Here is a 20,386-nt window from a genome sequence, read left to right on the forward strand (position 1 = left end):
GCCAAACAAGGATGGGCCCTGACCCCAAGAATCACATCTATTGGGCTATTCACATTGTTTAATCATGATTTATTGCTGTGACACACCCAAGCAGCAGTAGATCGAATGAACCATCTAGATCAACGTACAGCTAAGCACCATTTTAGAGTGTCCTTGTAGCAGATAATATGAGAGAGCTTCTTCTGCCAACTGTAAAAATTGGTTGGCTTTCGATAATGTAGGGGATGATGCAGTTCTGTAAGTCATCAATTGAAGATGATGGATGGGATTACAAAAGGGTTGGGATACTCATGTCTGGTTCAGATAGATGTTGCAAACTGATGGTGGATACTGAAATTGGTGGGATTAGAAATTTATGGCTCAGAATTTCACAAGTAAAATAGTTTTTTATTATCTACATAAAAAATAGAAATAGAAATAGAAATTTTTGTTCTCTGTTCGAGTGGGGTATGATCAAATGGTTTTGCTGTATAGATACAAAATCATTTTATGCATGCATGCCTGTTTGAGACATAAAACTCGATGATGATCGCTGAAAAAATCTTTGAACTTTGGTCCAAAGATTTCTATGCACTTCTTATGTGCTATAACTTCAGACTTGAAAACACCATCTATTCGGAATCGGAGCCTGAATTTAGCCACTGATACGCATCTCTAGGTTCAACGTCAGTGATGGAAGAAGATGGCTCTTGGTTTGTTGTCCTTGTTCTTGTGTGAGTTCGCCTGTTGGACTTGGGCTTTTCCTGGGAAAAAGCACTAAGTTTATTACTGAACAAAATGCACCTAGATTAGATAGCAGAACAACAAATAGAAGCATAAAGCTATAAGATGTGACATAGGCCAGAAGACGAGTACGACTTTTTTCTACGTCAAACTTTCACGCAAATTGTACTTCATCTATTAACAATTGGAGTCATTACATCCGAAACACGTGAATGCTCTAAACCATGGAAACATCTTGACGAAGTTTTCTACCCTTAATGTTGAAGCCTTGTGTTGCAATTTGCACACTTCATTTTCTACTTGTTAACAAAGATGAAGTGTTCACTATCGCAGATTCCCAATCTAACTACTAGCTCGTTATGAGCTTAATATCGAATCAACATTATTAGGGCACCAACTGCAGAAAAGGATAGAAGAAAAGGAAATATATGAAAGGCTGACAGTTCACATCCCCTTCGTTTGGGCTTTCCTTTGGGGGCATCTTATAGTTTAAAGGTATTACTGGACCCAATGTTAGAGCGTCTGAGTGAAGGCCAGTATCCTAGAAGAGAGATTTTCTCTCAAAGGGTAGTAAACTAACCTTGATCTAAAGTATTATTTAAGTGAAAGACTTTATTTAGTAAGATTTCAAGTCTTACTAAGGGTCGTTTTGCTAAAATGGATTACCACATTAGCAATCCAATATAACAGCATTCAAAATTCTGTCGAAAAACTCAGACTCTTAAAAAAAAATAATCAAAAAACAATTTATTTTGGGCTTGATCCAAGGTTTTGAAAACGGACGGCGGCTACCGAACTTCCACCTAACTCCTAAATTTAAAATTAAAATTCAACGGTGAAAAATAACTTCTTTTGAAAAAACAAAAATTCAAAGTTCATAGAATTCTGTCCTCCACAGCCCCGAAGATAGAATTTTGTAATTACTGTATCAGTAACATATGCTTGCAGAAGATAAACAACTAGTCTGCTTAGTTAACTTCCAGGATGTTTAATAAAATCATTAGTTAAAGAATTTTTTAAGCTGTAACTCACCTCTGTGCTAGGTTGACTTGATTGACTTGTCTGAGTTGACTGACTCCTACGCAGCCAGATGCCACCGAACGAGATGCATGATCCTAATAGGAAGATGGGACCAAGTCTTGGATCTCCCATCCAATCAAACATATTGGTTATGATGCCCTGAATCCTCTGTTTCATTCCATTGCTCGTAGACAGAATGCTTTGAGCACCTCTTGACCAGATTGGGTTTGCCTCCTCAGGAATAAGCTCCGGAGTGGTCGTCCTCTGCATGAAAAAACATATTGGAGTAAAAGATTGGAACATGGGAATAGTAAATAAGAGGGTAAAAAGAGAAGTGTGACATAAGATCTACCTAGTTCAACAATTTCAAAATCATGCTAATATACAACAAGTGCATCATCATCATCAAAACTTCTCCTAAATATCTGGAGTGCTCTGAACCTATGTTACCTGATTCGTGAGTTCACTCGGTTCAAATTCGGGTTTGTCGTTTGCCACTCAAGAATGAACCCAGTTCGTAGGCACAAAGATGAGGGCATTTGAAGGTTGAAGTGATGAGTAAGGTGAAAAAACAGATTGAAGATAGCCAATTTTGTGGTGGTGGTTTGTGGGGGGGGGGGGGGGGGAGGCAGATGAGGGTATTTGGTCATTTTTAATTAGTCTATTAATAAAGACCAAGATCAAAGGGGCATACTATTAATTTGAAAAATTAGGGGGATATCTCAAAAAAAAAATTGAATAGGAAAACTAGAACATAACAAAAAGACAGGAGGCTGAGATAGCCCCCAGCCAAGCACGAGAAAAAGAAGAAGCCTAAACAAAACAAAAGAAAACAAGAAAACAAACAGGAGCTACATGTCACACAAAGACTTCCATCTGAACACAAAATCCTGAAAGGTAACTCCCCCGAAATCCCTTCTATCCAAGTCTATCTCTAAATGAAATGAAAGATCGATATTCATCTTAGGTGATAGCAAAGTTTTAACACTAGGTCTGAACTTAAGCCTTCTCTATTCGAGTCTGGGACTGAATGAAAGAAAATCACTTCACAAGTAGAGCTTAATATACTAGAGGTGTGTGTGAACACAATTTATCCATATAGCCATATGGTAACTTTGGGGGAATCTTGACAAATCAAGAAAATAATTATTTCCCTACCCTTGATCCTTGCAAGTAGCTGCCATGCAAAGATGGAAAGAGGGGGGTCGGGGTCAGAATCCAACATTCAATGGGCCATCTAGGAGATTATGTAAACAAGTGAACAATTTGATTAAATAATTTGTCACAAGCAAATCGTTTCTCAAAGACCAAATGCTACCAGCAATGCAGCTTTCAAACATCATTGGGTAAAAAATTCACTTAATTTGGTGCAAGATTAGTTCTTTTCCCGTAAGCATGGTTATGCAATTGTGATGGCAACTTACAAAGAAGGGGAGATCCCTGGTGTCGCCATCCTTGATTATCTGTGAGATCCATTGAATAATCTGCGGCAAATAAAATACTTATAACTGAAAAGAGCCATGAGAAATCATATTAAAGTCATGAGAAAATTGATGTACAGGAAAGTGCGGTGTAATTAGTCAAGAGTCGAGCTGGAGTAACATTGAAATGTCCCCCACGATGTACATTATAATGTTATGTCAGCATTATCCATTAGTTACTTACAAAAACTGTTTATAAATTCAGACTTGATAAAGCATTTCAAAGGTTCATGTCTATTTAAACTTCCTTGGTAGGCAAGCAAGTAATTTGAAAATGATATTGTTGGTTGACAAAACTAAATAGGGAATAAAAATGCAAAATTAGAGCTACAAGGGACAGTTTAGAAGCTAAGGCTTTTAAGATGAGTAGGACACAGATAGAATGTGTCATTGCTCAGTGGTTACACACTAATAGGGATGAAATGCTATTTATGACTGATGGGTTAAAAAGTTCCAAAGCATCTACTGCCAATATGTAAGTTATTTTCATGAAGTGGAGTGAGCAAAAAAAGAAAAAAAAAATCCATAAAGAGGGAGAGATCAGTGACAATGTGACCAATATATTTTGTGTTGAGTAGTTTAACTGGAGAAGCACTTCAGGAGTACTCTGACAATCATGTATCAGCAAAACTAAAGGGAAAAACTATATGGAGTCGAATGTTGGCAATCAAGAACAATGTTATAGAATGGAAGTAGCAAAGAAGAGGATGTTGAGAGGGATGAATGGTAAGACTACAAAAGAAGAAATTGTTGAACCCAAGAGACAGTTTTCAGGTCCTTACCATCTTGGAAAGGTAGGCATTTACATATTTGTTTGAAGTCCACTCATAAAAAATATATGTAAAGATTAAACTTAATATCATAATATAAAACATAATCAATTTTAAAATATCACGAACTTAAAAGGTACAACAATCATGTGTTGAGTTCAAAGGGAGAGGTCTTGCATTCAAGCCCTCTCGTTGGCCACCCACAGGGATTTATCCTGGCTTACCTTGTATGTGTGGTTTGTGGGGTATAGCATGTACCCGGGGGATTTATGCAAGATATTGTTCTCTAAGAGGCCAGTTGCCTTGCCCTGCTAGTCAAGCCTAGGGGTCCGGACACTCCATCATGAAAAAAAAGCTTCTTTCAATATATAATTTAAAAATTACAAATGTTGAGGTCATCACATTGCATGGAACTTCGGTCCAAAAGAAACACACTTTATTAACCTTATTTCATGTAAAATCTGTTTCATTGGTACAATAGTCAAAATGTTTTAAACATGAGCGCAGGGGGCAAAGAACTTCAAAGTGTAAGACAGGCCTTTAAAAGATAATAAATTAAATATCTAAATAAAGAATAAAGTAAACTTAGTAGAAATGAGAAATCTATGAAAAACATTGATCTATTTCATATAGAAAGAGATGTATATTTGTTGATGTTATTTAATCTATAATAGATTATTATATTTAATTAAGGGTTAGGGCGAAAATAAAATAAAAAACAAAATCGAACCTTTTAAGGTGCTACAACTTGCCACCGCTGTTGCGGATCCAGGTAGGGTCCACACCTCCAACATGAGCATAATAAAAGGTGTAGAAAGGGTGAAGTAACCACCATTAATAAATCTTGAGTGCTTCTACGATTTCAAAATAAGATGCAAGGTGTCTTGAGGAAGATCCACTGAGAGGTGGGCCTCCCAGGTGCTACTTTTAAAACAAGGGTATAATGTAGATAAGGGAGAGATAAGAGATGGATTGCTATTTGATACACTATATTATGCCAATTAAGAGAATTGAATTAGCATCTCCATCTTTGAATGAGAAATGCTCAATGTAAAGCACATAGGGAAAAGACAACAAGAGCTTATTGAAAACGGTATTAAGTGGCACTTTGATGCAACATCTTGTAGTAGAGCAAAGTGGATACCTGTTGACTGTCCTCTGAACCATTATACCTTGCCACAAGCTGTGATGCAAGATTCTCATTATCCTCTTGAAATGTATCCCATATAGTTTTTGGCTTTCTCTGAACCTTGGTTTCATACTTGGTATTATTCCTTCTATAACGCACAATAAATAATTGTGGTACATCATTAAGATCCCTCCTTGGTCCACAAGTTTCATAGCTTGTTTCTGAATTGAGGTAGAAAAAACAGTATTTCTGGATGAACGACGAAGACGTTAGTGCATAAACAATACTAGATGACCCTATACTTACAGAAGGTAATGTTTGAAATTTCAAAATGCCAGTATTTACAGATTTCTGAAGCAAAACCAGACCATTATTCTACTTGATGAAAAATTGATAAATATAAAAACATCAACTTTGCCCATCTTTACAGGTCTCAGTATTGTGCAACCGTGATTTTGACTTTTAAATACGACTCAATGCACCTCAATTAAGGGAGACTCATAGGTATCAAGGGGTATGTACATAATAGTAATACATCCATGAAAATTATTAATAGTGTACCAAGGATGTATTCAAATAATTTATATTGTATCAATTTGTATCATTGTGTCATTTTTTGTACATAATTTTGTAGTGTATAGGTTCATGGAAATGATACACATCATGTATCTGTATTGATGGGTCCCAAAATACTCCACAATAAGGATATTTGGTCATGTTTACAGTCATCCTTAGGTGAAGATCCCTTTTGATGAGTATACTTTTTAGACTCTGTACAACAACTTTTCGTAAGAATGCCCCATCTACTCTGAATGCAAATGACATCCATAGAAGCCACCTAAATCTGCATAGCGATCTGCTGCTAGGGGTCTACCAATGCACGAGAGTACATCCTTGATCAAAAGGATTGAATTTTCAAATAATTCATCAACGCCATTCAAGGAACAACATGACTCCAAATAACACCTGATCTTTATAGACATTTCCACTTAGTTATGAGTTCTTTCTCGTAGTGGATATATCAATTATCAGCACCTAACATGATTTTCAAGAAATTTGACTGCTATTGGGAAACAAGGTTTGGTATGAGGTTTAATTTAATATAAGCATAGTTAAAAGTATTATACATATCAAAATTATACAGTTATTCAGAACCATTACCCGACCCCTCACGTCAACAATGAATCCCACCTAAAGAAAAACTCCTAAAAAACCCCTTTTAAATCCCCATACAACTTGAACCAAACAAACAATGTTGCCTTTGTCCAAGATTACCTCATCATCTCATTTTCTTTTCCTTCAAAGCCTCTAGCTTTCCTCTCTATCCATTTGCACCAAAAATAGCAAATGGTAGGAGGCTCCATAAAGTTCTTCCTTTAGTTCAAAAGCATACAATGACCAGCTAGTAAATACACCATGGAAAATGGCAAAATCCAAGACATAGAATAGAGTTAAGAGTTGCACCAAATGATCTATACATAGGGGCAGTGAAGTATCAAGTGATTGACACTTTCAATGTTTCTTTTGCACAGTTGACCAGACAAAGAAGGCTAATTTGGTACAGAATGAAAGCTCCAAGAAATAGCTGATTAGTTGGAATAGACAAGATTGAGCAAAACGATTTCACCAAAAATTTGTCATCTTGATTATTTATCCAACTTCGCAAATCGTCCCTCACAAAGGATCTATGAACTGAAACGTGCATTCCATCAAACTCGCAGTCAAATCCAATTCCCAATTGCTCAATTTCCTTTTGAGCCCTAAGTTCCAAAATCCGAGTAATATCCTGCATCTTGGTAGGGTCTTAGATTTCTTATCCCAATCTCAGCCAAACCTAAGTTAGGTTCAGATACCAAGTTCTATAGTATGGAAGAGTTGCAATCATACAGTATGACATGCTTTAGTTACCTAATTATATAAAAAATACTACTTTTAAGTGTGAATTTGGTCACTAATCAATATCCAATTTGACGATTGAGCATGTTTAGTATATGCTAACAACTTACTTTCTGAGCTTCTCCATCAAGCCATGTAAATGTCAATCGTTTCTCTTTTAAAGCAACAGAAGCTTGTGGTGGAACTGACATATAATCTCCATCATTAGCAGTTGACTTTCCTTCATTTGATAATGTATCTTGAACCATGCGCATAGTCTATAAGAATATAAAATTGAAGTGAGATGCTAATTGATACAAGAGAATATATACAATTGTGATAAACCAGGTCTTTTTCAAAACATAAAGTAAAGAAACTCCAATAATTCGTTAAGTCATAAGCACCCGCCAGATAAGATGCTAATGAAATTTGAAACGAATCTATCACATTCAGACTTCTTTTTAGTGATAGGTAATGCAGCTTAGTTTATTTAACGCATTCAGGCAAGAGCACTTACTTCACGCATTTTGTTAAGTTCCAAACTTAGCCTCCCCGCAAGAATCACACAATACCAGGTCATTGTCTCACTTCCAGCACGAGCATAACCTCGCGCATCACAACCCAGCTCCATGGATGTTAAACTCCTTAATTGGGGAAGATCTGGCAAAAAGAAAAGAAAAAAAGATCATAATAGGTGTAAATAAAGAAGATTCAACCAAGATGGGGGATTATTTATAGAACGAATGAGAAGTAACCCTTAGTAGCACAATGTCTACCAGAATGGGGGAAGACCAAAAAGGGAATGGCTTGAGGTACGGTGAAGATTTTAAAAAACACATTTTAACTAATGGTCGGTATGATTTGTAGGAAAAGGATTTTGTCACGAAAATGCAAGTTGGCCACTTGTCAGATTGTGTAATATTTTGCGAGAAAAATAATTTCCTAGAGACCATGTTTTCTTGATCATGGCAATAAAATATTTGCTGATCATGGTCATCTACTAATAGAAGGTTACGCTGATGCAAATTGAACTGGTAATGTAGATAACAGAAGGACAACTACAAGAGACTGCACTTTGGGGGAGGAAATTTAATTACTTGGAGTTGGAGGAGCAAGAAACAAACCGTGATAGCTAAGTCTAGTGTTGAAGTGGAATACACGTCCATGGCACATAATATAGTGGAGTTGCAGCTAAAAATTAATGTGTGGTTTGGGTATTAAAAATGATGCTCCAATGAAGTTGTTTTGAAACAACAAGATGTCCCATTACCAATTATAACCTCTAATGCCTAATTAAGATAGACGATATGAAGAGGAATCCAAAGGGTTTAAGTAATTGTAAAGCATGATAGGGCAACAAGCAGGTAACAATGTCAAGGTTTTAGATGGGTTAACTAAAATACCACAAAAAAAATGCAAGAATAGTAGTCCTACCTTGCTGTTTATTATGTTCCATGATATTTGAAAATGATGAACTATTGAAGGTTCCTGCAGTGCAAGAGAAAATTCTTAGCCTCTCTCAAGTTGCAGGAAATTTGCAACTGGATCCTTAAAAAACTATAGAATTGAACAAAAAAGAGAGTAACATGCCATGGAGCACAACAGGTTTTACACCCGGATCTTTCATAAACACAATGGCAGGGGCAGACTCCACCTCAAACCTGTTCTCAATAATAAGAGTATCAAGGTCATAATCCATCTACATTATGAAATCACGAAACATTAAATCAATGATGGTAAAAGTAGAAAAGGATAAACATGAAGAAAATTATAAGTAGAAAAGGAAAGGTTTAGAGATTATAAAAGATATTTTTGACATCATAAAAGAAAACATGGTTGTTTTTCTCTATTTCTTTTCCATTTTTGTGGCCAAGAAAATGACTTAAAAAACAAGGGGAAATCAAATAAATGGAGCAAAAAAAATAGAGAAAAAGAGGATACATTCAATAATCACAAGGGGGATGCCAACTTGGCTAAGTTGGTAAGACGTGTGGAGTGTTGTTCCCATGTCTTCCAATGTCTTAAGTTGAGATCCCCTTAAATCCAACTTCACTTGCTAACCACTAACCCTATGCCTATCCAAGAAATAAAAATAATGACAAGGACTTCTTATCTTGACCCTAATCCTAACAGGACTTAACTTTGACATTTTTGACCTTGAGATACGAATCCTATCAGAAAGTGACACCATAGCAATATTTTGGCCATAACTTTCTCAAAACACAGGGAATTCGCAAAATCTTGGGCTCGTTGGATAGGTTACTAAATAACTTTACAAATGACCCTGACCCTAAAATCAATTTAATATGATAAGTTTTGACTCCTAAAAAAAAGACCTAAAGAAAAGTGATGTGAATAATACTCAGGCTCAAATCAAACTCCTAAAATAACCAAAAAACAACTTAAAACTACAATGTAATAAATCTAAGTATTTTATAACTAACCCCACCACAAATAAAAGTGATAAAAAAAAATGTGGAACCAAACAAGTGGAAATCCAAACAAAATTATCATTAGAGCCTATGAATACTAGTTTGATTTGCATCCCGACTTAACAGGTCAAACAGATTTAAAAATTTTGATGATAACAAGAACAAAGAGCAAATTTGATTGTTGTGAAACAGTTAAAGCACATGCACATACGTGTTCCACCAAAAGGATGATTCCTCCTCTCGCCATAGCACAAATGCAAAAGAGGCATAAGCCCAATAATCTTTGGCAGCTTGACGCAAGAATGGAGCAGCACGCTCCCCTGTTCGTGAGAAGCAGATGACTTTTACCTATGAACCAGAAGTATAGAACAAAAAGTATTATGACAAGGAAATGAATGAACACAACTTCAACACATAAAAGTTAAGCTAATGTGTGCCTAAACTATTATTACCATGTCTTATGCCTAAAAATAAAACTACCGAAGCACACTGCAAAAACTACCTCTATTATGTACCATTGAAAAAATAAGACAACTAAGTGGAACACATTTCCTATTATATCACATGGGCGATTGCATTATTATCAAAAATATTGGAACTAGGCAACTATATAAACATAATTGATAAGTTTAGAAGTAGCTTGGTGCCCACCATTCTCTTATGGAATAGAAAGGCGTTTCCCAAGTTCTAGTTCAATACAAATACTGCCAACTCAAGAAAGTTGCTAGTGGTACTAACTAATTGTTCCATGCATTGGAGACAACATATCTTAGGATCTTATCCATTGCTAAGAGCAAAAATTTCAGTAAAATATGAAGAAAATGAGTTTTTCCCCAATCATTTAAATACCCATTCAATAAGGGATATCAGGATTTCACTGCAGTTCAATTTTGTCTTGCTTCATTTGCTCAAATAAAATTAATCCCTACAAAATTTTATCCATTTTTTCTCAAATATTCCATAAAATATTCTAAACAATCTTAAATGTTAAGGATATCCCACCTATTTCATAGTCTATTTCTTCTGGCTTTCTCATTAGATCTGTGTTCACAAATATTAGAAAATGTCAATAACCTGGTTTTAGCTTTAACTCTTATCAACTCATAACAGTAATACTGACCAGGGAGTAGAGTTTGAGTGATTACATACTGAGATGGTAACCTTATTATATTGAGTACTGATCGAGTACTACAGCTTGGACTAGAGTTAGTGACTACTTAGTTAGCAATCTCAAATAGAACGAAAGTACCAACAGAACATTTTAAAGCAGAGTATTAAAAATGATCCTACTGGAGAGAGAGAGAGAGAGAGAAAGAGAGAGAGAGAGAGAGAGATTCTATAGCATACAGTCAAAGAGGGCTACACAAATCTCCAGAAAAATAATGTATGTAAGCAAAAAAGATGTACCTTATGATGACCGGCTTTCGCAATAAAATTTGGACCCTGAAATAGAGATATGGTTCCATATCATTTGTAGCAATACACAATAAATTGAGACAAATAAGATTAGCCAATATTAATGATTTAAGAGTAAGGTAAACTGATAGCATAGATTAGTTTATGTTACCAAGTAAAGGTTAAGGTGCATCAAAACCCATTTCTGCTGATGTGTCACATATAACATATCGAAAATTCTACAAGACAGAGGTCTCAACTTTCTAATGTGATATGCAACTCAGTTAAATTCTTTTCGGTTGTGTGCTTCCACCAAGATTTTTATATTTTTGTTAAAAAGAAGGACAAATTTAGGTCACAATGTTCAATAATAATTGGAAGGTAAAGTTGTCACCTAAATTGAGGATGTAGGTGACAAGATTCATTTAACCAACTCCAAATCTTTGGGACAAGGCTTTGAGGAGGAGGATAATAAAGATGTGACCTACTATTTGCCTGATGCGGATGATAGCGGTTTCCATCATAAACACAGATAACATCAAAGTAAATATAACTCCAGAACAGGCATTGCAAAAAAAAGGTGAGGACAATCATCTCATAACATTCCCATTATCAAAGCACTGTCTTGCTTAGTATTTCTTATCAAAGTATTGTCTTATTAGAAGCCTTCTTATGGCCTGCATATGAACTGAAGAGAGTACCATTTTCTATAAACAAAAACTGCGACCATGTTCTTCTTTTAAGAATACTTCAGTCCTCTTAAAAACAATGTATGACGCCAGTGGTTATGTAAAGAACCAATGTAAATGGGCTGAAAAGTATTCTCAATTGAAAACAAGTTCTTTGAAATAGTTATTGATAGAAGAGGAAGGTGTGTTCACAATAACAGAAAGGGGTCCCAGCTTCTATAGCAGAGTGGTTTCCAATGGACATGGTACAATGTGGTTGGTAAGTCTGTAAGTGGTAATGCCACCGACTTCTAATTAAGTTTCAGGGATGTTTCAAGCTCTTTGTTGGTGGAGAAATTGGAAAAGGAGAAACGAATTTTGCAGAAAATGTGGTTCTTCCCCAATAATTAGAGAAGTAGACCAGGATGTAAATCGAATGTTTTGGTTCCATTTCATTTCGTTTTGTTTTTTGGGAAAAAACGAAACAACCGAACGAATAGATTTTAAACCTTGATCATACCCAAGCAACTAAAAATTTTAATCAAGCATTGTCTCCACGGTCTCATCAAGCAATTTGCCTTTCTATTAAAGTGTCTATGAAGGGCAAAGGACATTCTAATTAACTGGCAAAGCCAGTAATTTATCCAAATACAAGCATCCTTGATATGAAATCTATGACAGCACCAACCATCTCACAAAGACTTCTTGCTCAAGAATCAGGCAACCAACCACAGACTAAAGAGACAACATTGTCGAATCCAAAGTCAACAAGGATAACAACAAAAAACAGTGTAGTAAAACAAATGAAACTTCAAAAACAGATCAAAGCAACCACATCAATAATGAATGCAATTTAGAGAGGCCCCACAAATTACCAGTGATTCCTTCGAGTGGTAAAGAATCCGAGGTAAGCCAAGTATGGTTGTTGCAAACCAATCAGTAACTGCATCCACCGAGAGATCCCCCTGGTACCTAGTAAGAAAATTCAAAGTAGGCATTGTACAGCTTCAAAATACAGGGAACATAAATTGTGAGGGTCAATGGAAAACTTGCATTCCATGTATCCATGTCAAATTGAAAACTTGCAAAAATTATGTAAGCTTCTGTGAGGTAATGTGGTGTGGATCCTCAATATTGTTTGTTCTGTTCAAATTCATTCCTTTAGAAACTCACCTAGCAAGACAATCTGAACTTCTACAACCTGAGGGAAATGCAAGAAGTGAAGGAAGACCTGTATGCAAGTAAACAACCACCAAGAATCAGATAAAAATTACGAAAAGGGAAAAAGAAAACAAGAAAGAAAAGAAATCTCCAGGGAAAAAAAGAATCTAAGGCATGAACCACTACTACAACCAACATTCAAAATCCCAACAGCCCAAGGTCTGCAGAGATTCTTGGTCATGTCTTCTCCTCCTATTTCTTTCAGATTTCATGTGTTGCAACTTTAGCGCTTAAACCCTATCGTCCCTAATTCATCCAATATGATTTAATCCAAAAAAAAAAAAATGGTAAACCTGTCATAATGGCCCCTATATCAATTCTCACTTCAACTTGATTGAAACCCACAAAAAGATTCCAGATCAGAAACAACACCTTATTAGAGGCTAGGATTCATCTTCTTATGTCTTCATAGCCCATCTGAACCCTGTCCCAGTTCTTAGACATCATCCTTAATTATTTCCTCTAGTTCTAAAATCTACAATTAGCAAAAAGGTGATAAGGAAAATAACTTTTGGTGTAGTTCTATCAATTCTAAAAATCAGGCTTCTGATGTGCTCTGTCCTACATCAAAATTACTTTTACTACCTCGCCTAAGAGTCTCAAAGTGCACTATGCATTCTTAGTTTATTTCCATTTAACTCCTCTGTGCACAAATCCTGAATGAGATTCATTAACACATTTCTATACTATATGACAAATCTCATATTCCAAAAGTGCAATGCTGCATGAATCTAAAATCCAGCTCTATAGAAGCAAATCAAGCAATTGTGCACTAGAATAAACCTCAAGTCTCAATCATAAATTTAACTAAAACACCATTTATTTCTTTCCTATATGATAATAACATATTGCAAATGTCTAGTTCCATGAATCTTGAATCCTGCTCGATAGTGGCACTATACGTATCAGAGTAAACCCCTAGCCTCAAAAACCAATTCAACAAAAACACCACATTAGCAATCATCTTTCAAATTACAAAGAATTGATATTGTAAATTAATGGATATGTGAACAATTACCATTTCGGAAGAAGGGTTGTCCTGTGGACTTCTTCTCAGCAAGGTATGCAGAAAGCTGATGTTCACCAAGTTCCAACATACCTGTGCTAGCAACCCCATCCAACAAACTGGCTGGATGCACAAAAAAACAGAAAAAATAAGAGAAACGTTATTAAAGAATGAACCATGCATAAAAATGAAAAGAAAGCATAATTATTAATATCAAAGTTTATACTGACAATACATTGGACAAAAGAATTAGAATAAACTTACGAGTTACAGTATGTTTCCTACAACCATTTCTTACATCTAGTGTCGGGGCCCACATGGAGATCATATTGGATAATCCAAAGGCAAAATGAATTGTCCAACCATAGAAAATAAAGTTCATTTGAACATTCACCTTACAAAAAGTTCACATGATGTTGAAATTCCAGACTATCCATCAGTACCCAAGATCAAAGATCCATTAGGTTGGTAATAGCTGAACAGACTAAATTTTGGCAACAATGATCAAAATGCTGAGGAAAACTAACTATACGGTTGAATTGTCCAACACAGTCTCCATGTGGCCCCACCTAAGATGGGTGTAGATATATTCTAACAATAAACAAACAGTAATTTTTTTTATTTTTATAAGTGTACAAATTTTATTAATGAAGAACAAAAGAAAAGGAGGCCAAGATAGTTCCCCCGTAAAAAAGAAAGAAAAAAACACTACAAACAAACAAGCCAAAGAATATACAAAGTGCCCAAAAGGCTAGGCGTTACACATAGAATCCCATCTAAAGACAAAATCCTGAAAATAAACTCCCTCAAAATCCTTGTTCAACTTCAACCAAAGGTACAAGTGGCCCAAAATCATAACTTGGGTCATACTTTCCTTCTTTGGAACACCCTATTGTTTCTCTCTTTCCAAAGACCCCAAGCAATGGCCAAAGGGAGAGTAGCCCAATGTAAACAAACAGTAATTGATTACAATGGTCGCTTAAAACAACATATTTAGAAGACACAAAACAGTTTTCTGTAATCAAATTTCATTCAGCAGAATTCGTTAGATTTTCAACCTTACCATAGAGAAAATTGAGCACAAAGAAAGGCATAAAAGAAGACCTCCCCAGCACACTGCTTAACGGAACCTAAGGGAGGAATGCTAGGGAAAAGAGCTGAATGATCCAAAAGTCCAGGGGATGGACAATTGCTTAGTTCTGTGGCTGCTCGTTGTGAAGTTTTTGCCTTTGTTACTGTTTTTATTTATTTATTTATTTATTTATTTATTTATTATTATTATTATTATTATTATTATTATTATTATTATTTTGGGGGGCGGGGGGGGGGTGGTGGTGTTTAGAGTGGGTTTGCTTCTTTCTTTCTTGTAGCTCTAGTGAGCCTCACTTAGCATATTCATGTGCAACAGTGACTTAAAAAAGAACTATTTTTTATTAGACATATTGCTCATACAACCTACCAGGCTGTCAAGTCCTTCCAATCAATTATGAATTCACTCTCATAAAAAGACCAAGAACTATAATCATCATTATCGGCATCTTAGTCCAACTATCGGCATCAGCCACATGGATGGTTTGCTATTTAGTAGAGCTATAACTTATGTCAAAGCATGAGACTTCAAATCTTCTATACTACCTTAATCCACTGTAATTTCAGCCTTCTTGTCCTTTTAGAGCCTTCAACTTGAATCAAAGCTTTGATTTAAAAACAGAACTTACATCACTGGTGTTTGATATTTCATTGCATGTCCAAACCATCTCAATCAACTTTCATTCATTTATATCCTATTGGGGATATTCCTAGATTTCCTGGAATATACTCATTTCTGATTGTCTTTTCTAAACTTATCAGCCACTACTACAACCCAATATCCTTGTCTCTACCATGCTCATTTTGTAAGCACAAACACGTATCATGAATTCAATATGAGTTGCACACAACAAAAAAAAAAAACAAGAAAACCCATATCACAAGAATTGCAACCCAAGACCACAGGTTCTAATTCAGTTCAAATCTAACTATGAGTTCAAAGAGGGGTAACTTTTACAACAGCAACAACCAACAACAAAACCTTATCCTTAAGATTTGGGGTTGGCTAAAAACGGAGGAACTTTACCATTCAGAAAAACAGGAGGAACTTTTACTGAATACAAAACACAGCTGCAGTGAGCACTAAAATGTCCATATTACATCCCAAGGTTCCATACTGACATCCTTGTGCAACAACCTTTACTTATTTGAGAATAAATGATTTATTGAAGAAAGGATAATGAAGATAGAACCTAGGGAAGCAAGTTCCTTGCAAGTCAGCCTGCAATTCCACTGGCACTCTCTAGAATGAGAAAAAAGAATTAGGATCACGAGAACAAAGGTTGAAAATGTGACGATGAATGTAAGAACACCAAGTAATTTTTCTTTAAAAAAAAGAACCTCAATAAACTAAACAATTCCGTGTTTATCATTTCAGAATACCACATTTATGACCAGAACCTAGGTTCCACAAAGATTTGACTAACTTAGACTTGGCTTGGTCATGGAAGTTAGGCTTAACTTGCCATCACAATTAAATTAATAAAAACCAAATTTACAGAAGGAAGAAAGAATCAATGAAAATTTCATTAAAAAATAACAGAATGGTAAAGAATACAAGAAATAGAACATGCTTGACCCCAAGAAAAATATATAAATGATTGATTGAGTTTCCAATTCAATCAACTAGGCCAAGTTTTAAGAGGAAAAAAAAAAATCAAAAGAGACTGAATTACAGAACCATCTAAAACCGAAACACTTAAATCTGAATGGATCAGCCAATTTCAAAATCGACATGCAGTCTCACAGGGAACAAGTAAAGTAAAGCTCAATGCAATTCTTGTAAGAACATCTTCATATGCATCTTAAACACCCTAAAAATATTTGTCAGTAGGATATGAGTAAGCAAGCCAAATAAAGAAACTGGATATAATGAAAAGTTAAAAGAAACAACCCAAAAGAAAATATTGTAGCAAAAACAGTACATACCGATTCTTTTCCAATTATCAGAAAATTGGGCACAACGATTGCTTCCGAATGAAAAGACCTGAGTATAAATTGCAACTATAAGTTTCATAATGTACAAATAGATGATTAGTATGCCAATCCAAGAAATAATATGGAATCCAATTAATCAATAGGACTTTGCATCTTGAAAATTACATATAATTTCAGCGCAGTTAATATATCCATATTCATATTGAAAAAAAATAAATTGTGGAAGTCCTCGATGTGTAGTCTGCTAGGTTTTCTTGAATAAAATTCTCAGATATATCTATCAAACAAAATGTAGATTTATATTGATGGTTCTCTCAACCTCCTCGTTCTTTTCTCTCAGATATTAATATAATATTTTCCTTTTTTAGCTATCAAAAAGGACAATAATACCTGAATTAGCCATGTCTTGCCACTCCCAATAGTAGATTGAAAATCTTCAGTAGTGAGTACATTTAAATCCTGGTCTGCAGGACCTAGGAAAAGTGAATGGTTAGTTAATCATGCATCTCACCACCATAGTCATATTTCCCCCATAAGAAATCAGAGTTAGCCATAACAGCAAACAATGCTGAAAATCTTCACCAACCATAAGAAGAAGCATTTAATAATGGAAGGGGTACTTTTGAAAAGCCCTCCCCATCAAATTGTTCTTTGACCTTTTCCAAAATATGCTACAGTCAAGAAATCAACACGATTGGGTCAGTGTTTGCTAAAATAGCAAGGGTGACAAAGGATATAAAAAAGGTATAATACTAAAAAAATGATAGATTCCATGCTAACTTGTTAGCACTTACGAGTTGTTCATCGATGCTGAATATATCATAGTCTCTCTTCCACAATGGATTTGTGAGCAGCTCAAAGGCATAGCGAATCTGCAACGTTTTTCAGCATAAACATAAGACCATTAAAATAACAGCCACAACAATGATGTTACACGGAAAAAACACCAAGCAATATTTTTCATTTTAAATTGGCAAAAAAAACTTACAGTCAATTTTTTAAAATATTTATTGGGTTGGGGGTGGGAATATTCGAAAAACGTGTGTTGATTGTACACCCAACAAAGATCAAAATTTTAGTTATCAAACGAACAAATAAGTTACTTTTTGCATAGCGTATTCTATGCTCCAAACCAGATTTAAAATATCAGTCCTGGTAAATTCAAAAATAAATAAATAAGTGAAACTTCTTTGACGTTCCTTCACTATATAATTAATTAATTAATTAATTATCCTATAAGCAAACAGTGAAAAGAATTTCCACTGATTCATGTTTCAATGAGATTTTATTTCTTAAAAAGATTTAAGACTTTATCAATCTCAGATTGCGGAATAGCTATTTTCCATGATTTACATCCAAAGATAAAGTAGAAATTGGATAAATGAAAATAAATATTATTGTTGCTTATGATCAAAAGGTAAGTAGAAATTGAATAAACAAAAGGGACTACGGAGTAAAGAAACGTTTCTTCAGAGTTAAGCAAGGGATGATTATAAGGTATTTCTACAGTACACAAAAAATTTACTCAAATAGAGATTTTGATGATTGGTACAGTTTCCCTCCTTTTGAGTCGATTATTGAAGTTCATCTCTAGAGATAACTTTTGCAAAAATTATTAATCATTTTTAGGCGATTATAGTCATAATCTGATAACTGGCTTCCTAATTCAAGGAACGGCACTAATTGGAAAAACAATTGTACCAACCTTAATAAAATCAATTGCTGATGGAACTTCCACGCCTGAGTTCCTGCAAATTTCCACACATATCAATTCGAAACCAGAATAAATGATGTATCTGTAGATGAAATGGCCAAAAACAACCTCTTTTAAAACTCGCAAAGGCAACAGAAAATACAATAAGGGGCTACAAAAAAAATTCTTTCCAGTTCTGATGAACCAGTTTCAACGCATATCAGTTTAGGGCAGTTATGGCTGACCCAAAAGGGTTTAGTATTTGAAACAAACCATTTGACAACCCTACATGCAATTAAAGTGATCTGTATTTTATTGTCGAGATCACAAATCGAATTAATTCAAATACATTACAAAACAAGACACAGAAAATCAAAATAAGTATCTGAAATTTTAGTTACAGAAATATTAGAACCTAACAACACACCAAAATCACCAAAGCAATAATGGTGAGTAAAGTTAAGTTCTTACCTAAAGGGGCCACAACAAATATTTTCTGAAATTGTCTACAATTGCTCCATAAATAATGAAATTATCATAAACAAAACTAATTCAAAAGAAAATAATTCAAGCATAGATCACCATTTTGATGAAAATTTCTCGTATGCGTCCTCGACTTCTTCCATAGAACTATACCGTTTGATTCTGAGAACTGTCCCAACAAACGTAACACATTATCAATCTACCACGTTAGAAAACCCCAAAAACAAACTTAATCGGATCTGAGAATTTAAATAAAAGGAGAAAAAAAAACCTAAATTGTGAAAACTTAACTTACCATCATAGTGAGAAGGAGGGAACGAAGAAGGAATGACGAAAAGCTGAAAGACTAGGGCGAAGAAGAGAAGAATAAGAGGAAAAAAGTAGGCTTTAAGAAGAGAAATCACTGAAGCAGTCGCCATGGCCGTACAAAACCCTAGCTCGGATGTTCACTCTGAGCAGAGAGAAAGACAGAGAGAATAGAGAGTATTTCTTTTTTGGAAGGTCAAGACAAGAGAGAGAATTTCGGTCTTTTTGGCGCCGGTTTTATCGTTTTATTTATAGTTTTCGCGCCACATTGACTCCGTTAGACGGATCCTGTACTACTGAGAGTTGGATAGATAACCAGCTCCAAATCTACTTTCGGCACGAAACGGCACAATTAGAACACTTTCCTCACTAACTTAAGTAAGATTTCGAATCTTAAATCTTACTGTATGCTAAAGCTACCAAATTCGCAATCAAACGCCTCGTCCTCCTAGTTTTCATGGAGAAACTAAAATTCAAGAAAATAAGTAGGCGTTTGGATAGGACTCCTTGGCTACTTCTGACTCTTGCGGGGAGTTAGAAGTCGTTTGGATGCGTTTGGATGAACAACTCCTTCGAAGAGTTACTCCGCGCAAGAGCAAGAAATTACTCTTTGTGAAGAAGTCGAGAAAACCTATTTCTCAAAACTCATCTTGCGGGGAATCAAAATCTAACGATTCGTTTTACCAAAATACCCTTAACTTTATTAATTTTCTATGAAAATATTCATAATTCATTTGCCCTTAAATCAAATGAAAGAAACATTTATTAATATTAAAAAAAAATTTTAACTTTGAGTATAATGGATTTAAACACACTATATTAATATTTAATATTTAAAATATTATATTAATATTTATTATATTATATTATATTAATAATTATAGTTAAACACATTATATTAATATTTAATATTTAAAATATTATATTATATTATATTAATATTTATAGTTAAAATGTCAAAAACAATATAGTTTGAAGGCATATTATGACACTAAAAGACATTCTGTCACTTTTTTTTTTTTTTTTTTAATTTTGAGTATATTGGATTTAAACACATTATATTAATATTTAATATTTAAAATATTATATTATATTAATATTTAATATTTAATATTTAAAATATTATATTATATTATATTAATATTTATTATATTATA

General features: G+C 34.6%; 1 protein-coding gene across 3 annotated transcripts; it reads right to left on the reverse strand.

Moving 5' to 3' along the window:
• Positions 1 to 491: 491 nt before the first annotated feature.
• On the reverse strand, positions 492 to 19,452 carry LOC147399149 (DNAJ heat shock N-terminal domain-containing protein). 3 transcript variants are annotated; one of them, XM_086448595.1, is made up of 20 exons: positions 19,219 to 19,451; positions 19,023 to 19,092; positions 18,453 to 18,495; positions 17,542 to 17,619; positions 17,334 to 17,418; positions 17,138 to 17,211; positions 16,739 to 16,796; positions 13,733 to 13,843; positions 12,667 to 12,724; positions 12,369 to 12,465; positions 10,838 to 10,873; positions 9,642 to 9,778; positions 8,589 to 8,659; positions 8,433 to 8,486; positions 7,516 to 7,658; positions 7,130 to 7,276; positions 5,139 to 5,372; positions 3,168 to 3,227; positions 1,756 to 2,007; positions 492 to 743 (listed from the first exon to the last, which is right to left on the reverse strand). In XM_086448595.1, the coding sequence occupies exons 1-20, from the start codon at positions 19,340 to 19,342 to the stop codon at positions 612 to 614; spliced, it is 2,064 nt and encodes a 687-aa protein (XP_086304721.1). In that variant the 5' UTR covers positions 19,343 to 19,451; the 3' UTR covers positions 492 to 611. The 3 variants fall into 3 exon arrangements, with proteins under 3 accessions (XP_086304721.1, XP_086304720.1, XP_086304722.1); XM_086448594.1 differs by having other exon boundaries at positions 17,138 to 17,220; positions 19,219 to 19,450; XM_086448596.1 differs by lacking the exon at positions 5,139 to 5,372 and having other exon boundaries at positions 17,138 to 17,220; positions 19,219 to 19,452.
• Positions 19,453 to 20,386: the final 934 nt, after the last annotated feature.

The sequence above is a fragment of the Akebia trifoliata genome, chromosome 7 (genome assembly GCF_017979445.1).
Source record: "Akebia trifoliata isolate Shusen 1 chromosome 7, ASM1797944v1, whole genome shotgun sequence".
NCBI classification, from domain to species: Eukaryota; Viridiplantae; Streptophyta; class Magnoliopsida; order Ranunculales; family Lardizabalaceae; genus Akebia; species Akebia trifoliata.

Excerpts from the sequence above, each read along its gene's own strand:
- LOC147399149 (XM_086448594.1), bottom strand. The coding sequence starts at position 19,342 with ATGGCGACTGCTTCAGTGATTTCTCTTCTTAAAGCCTACTTTTTTCCT. Across the intron at positions 17,620-18,452 it reads CAGCAATTGATTTTATTAAG|ATTCGCTATGCCTTTGAGCT; the intron begins GTTGGTACAATT and ends AAAACGTTGCAG. Across the intron at positions 9,779-10,837 it reads CGAAAGCCGGTCATCATAAG|GTAAAAGTCATCTGCTTCTC; the intron begins GTACATCTTTTT and ends TCTGGTTCATAG.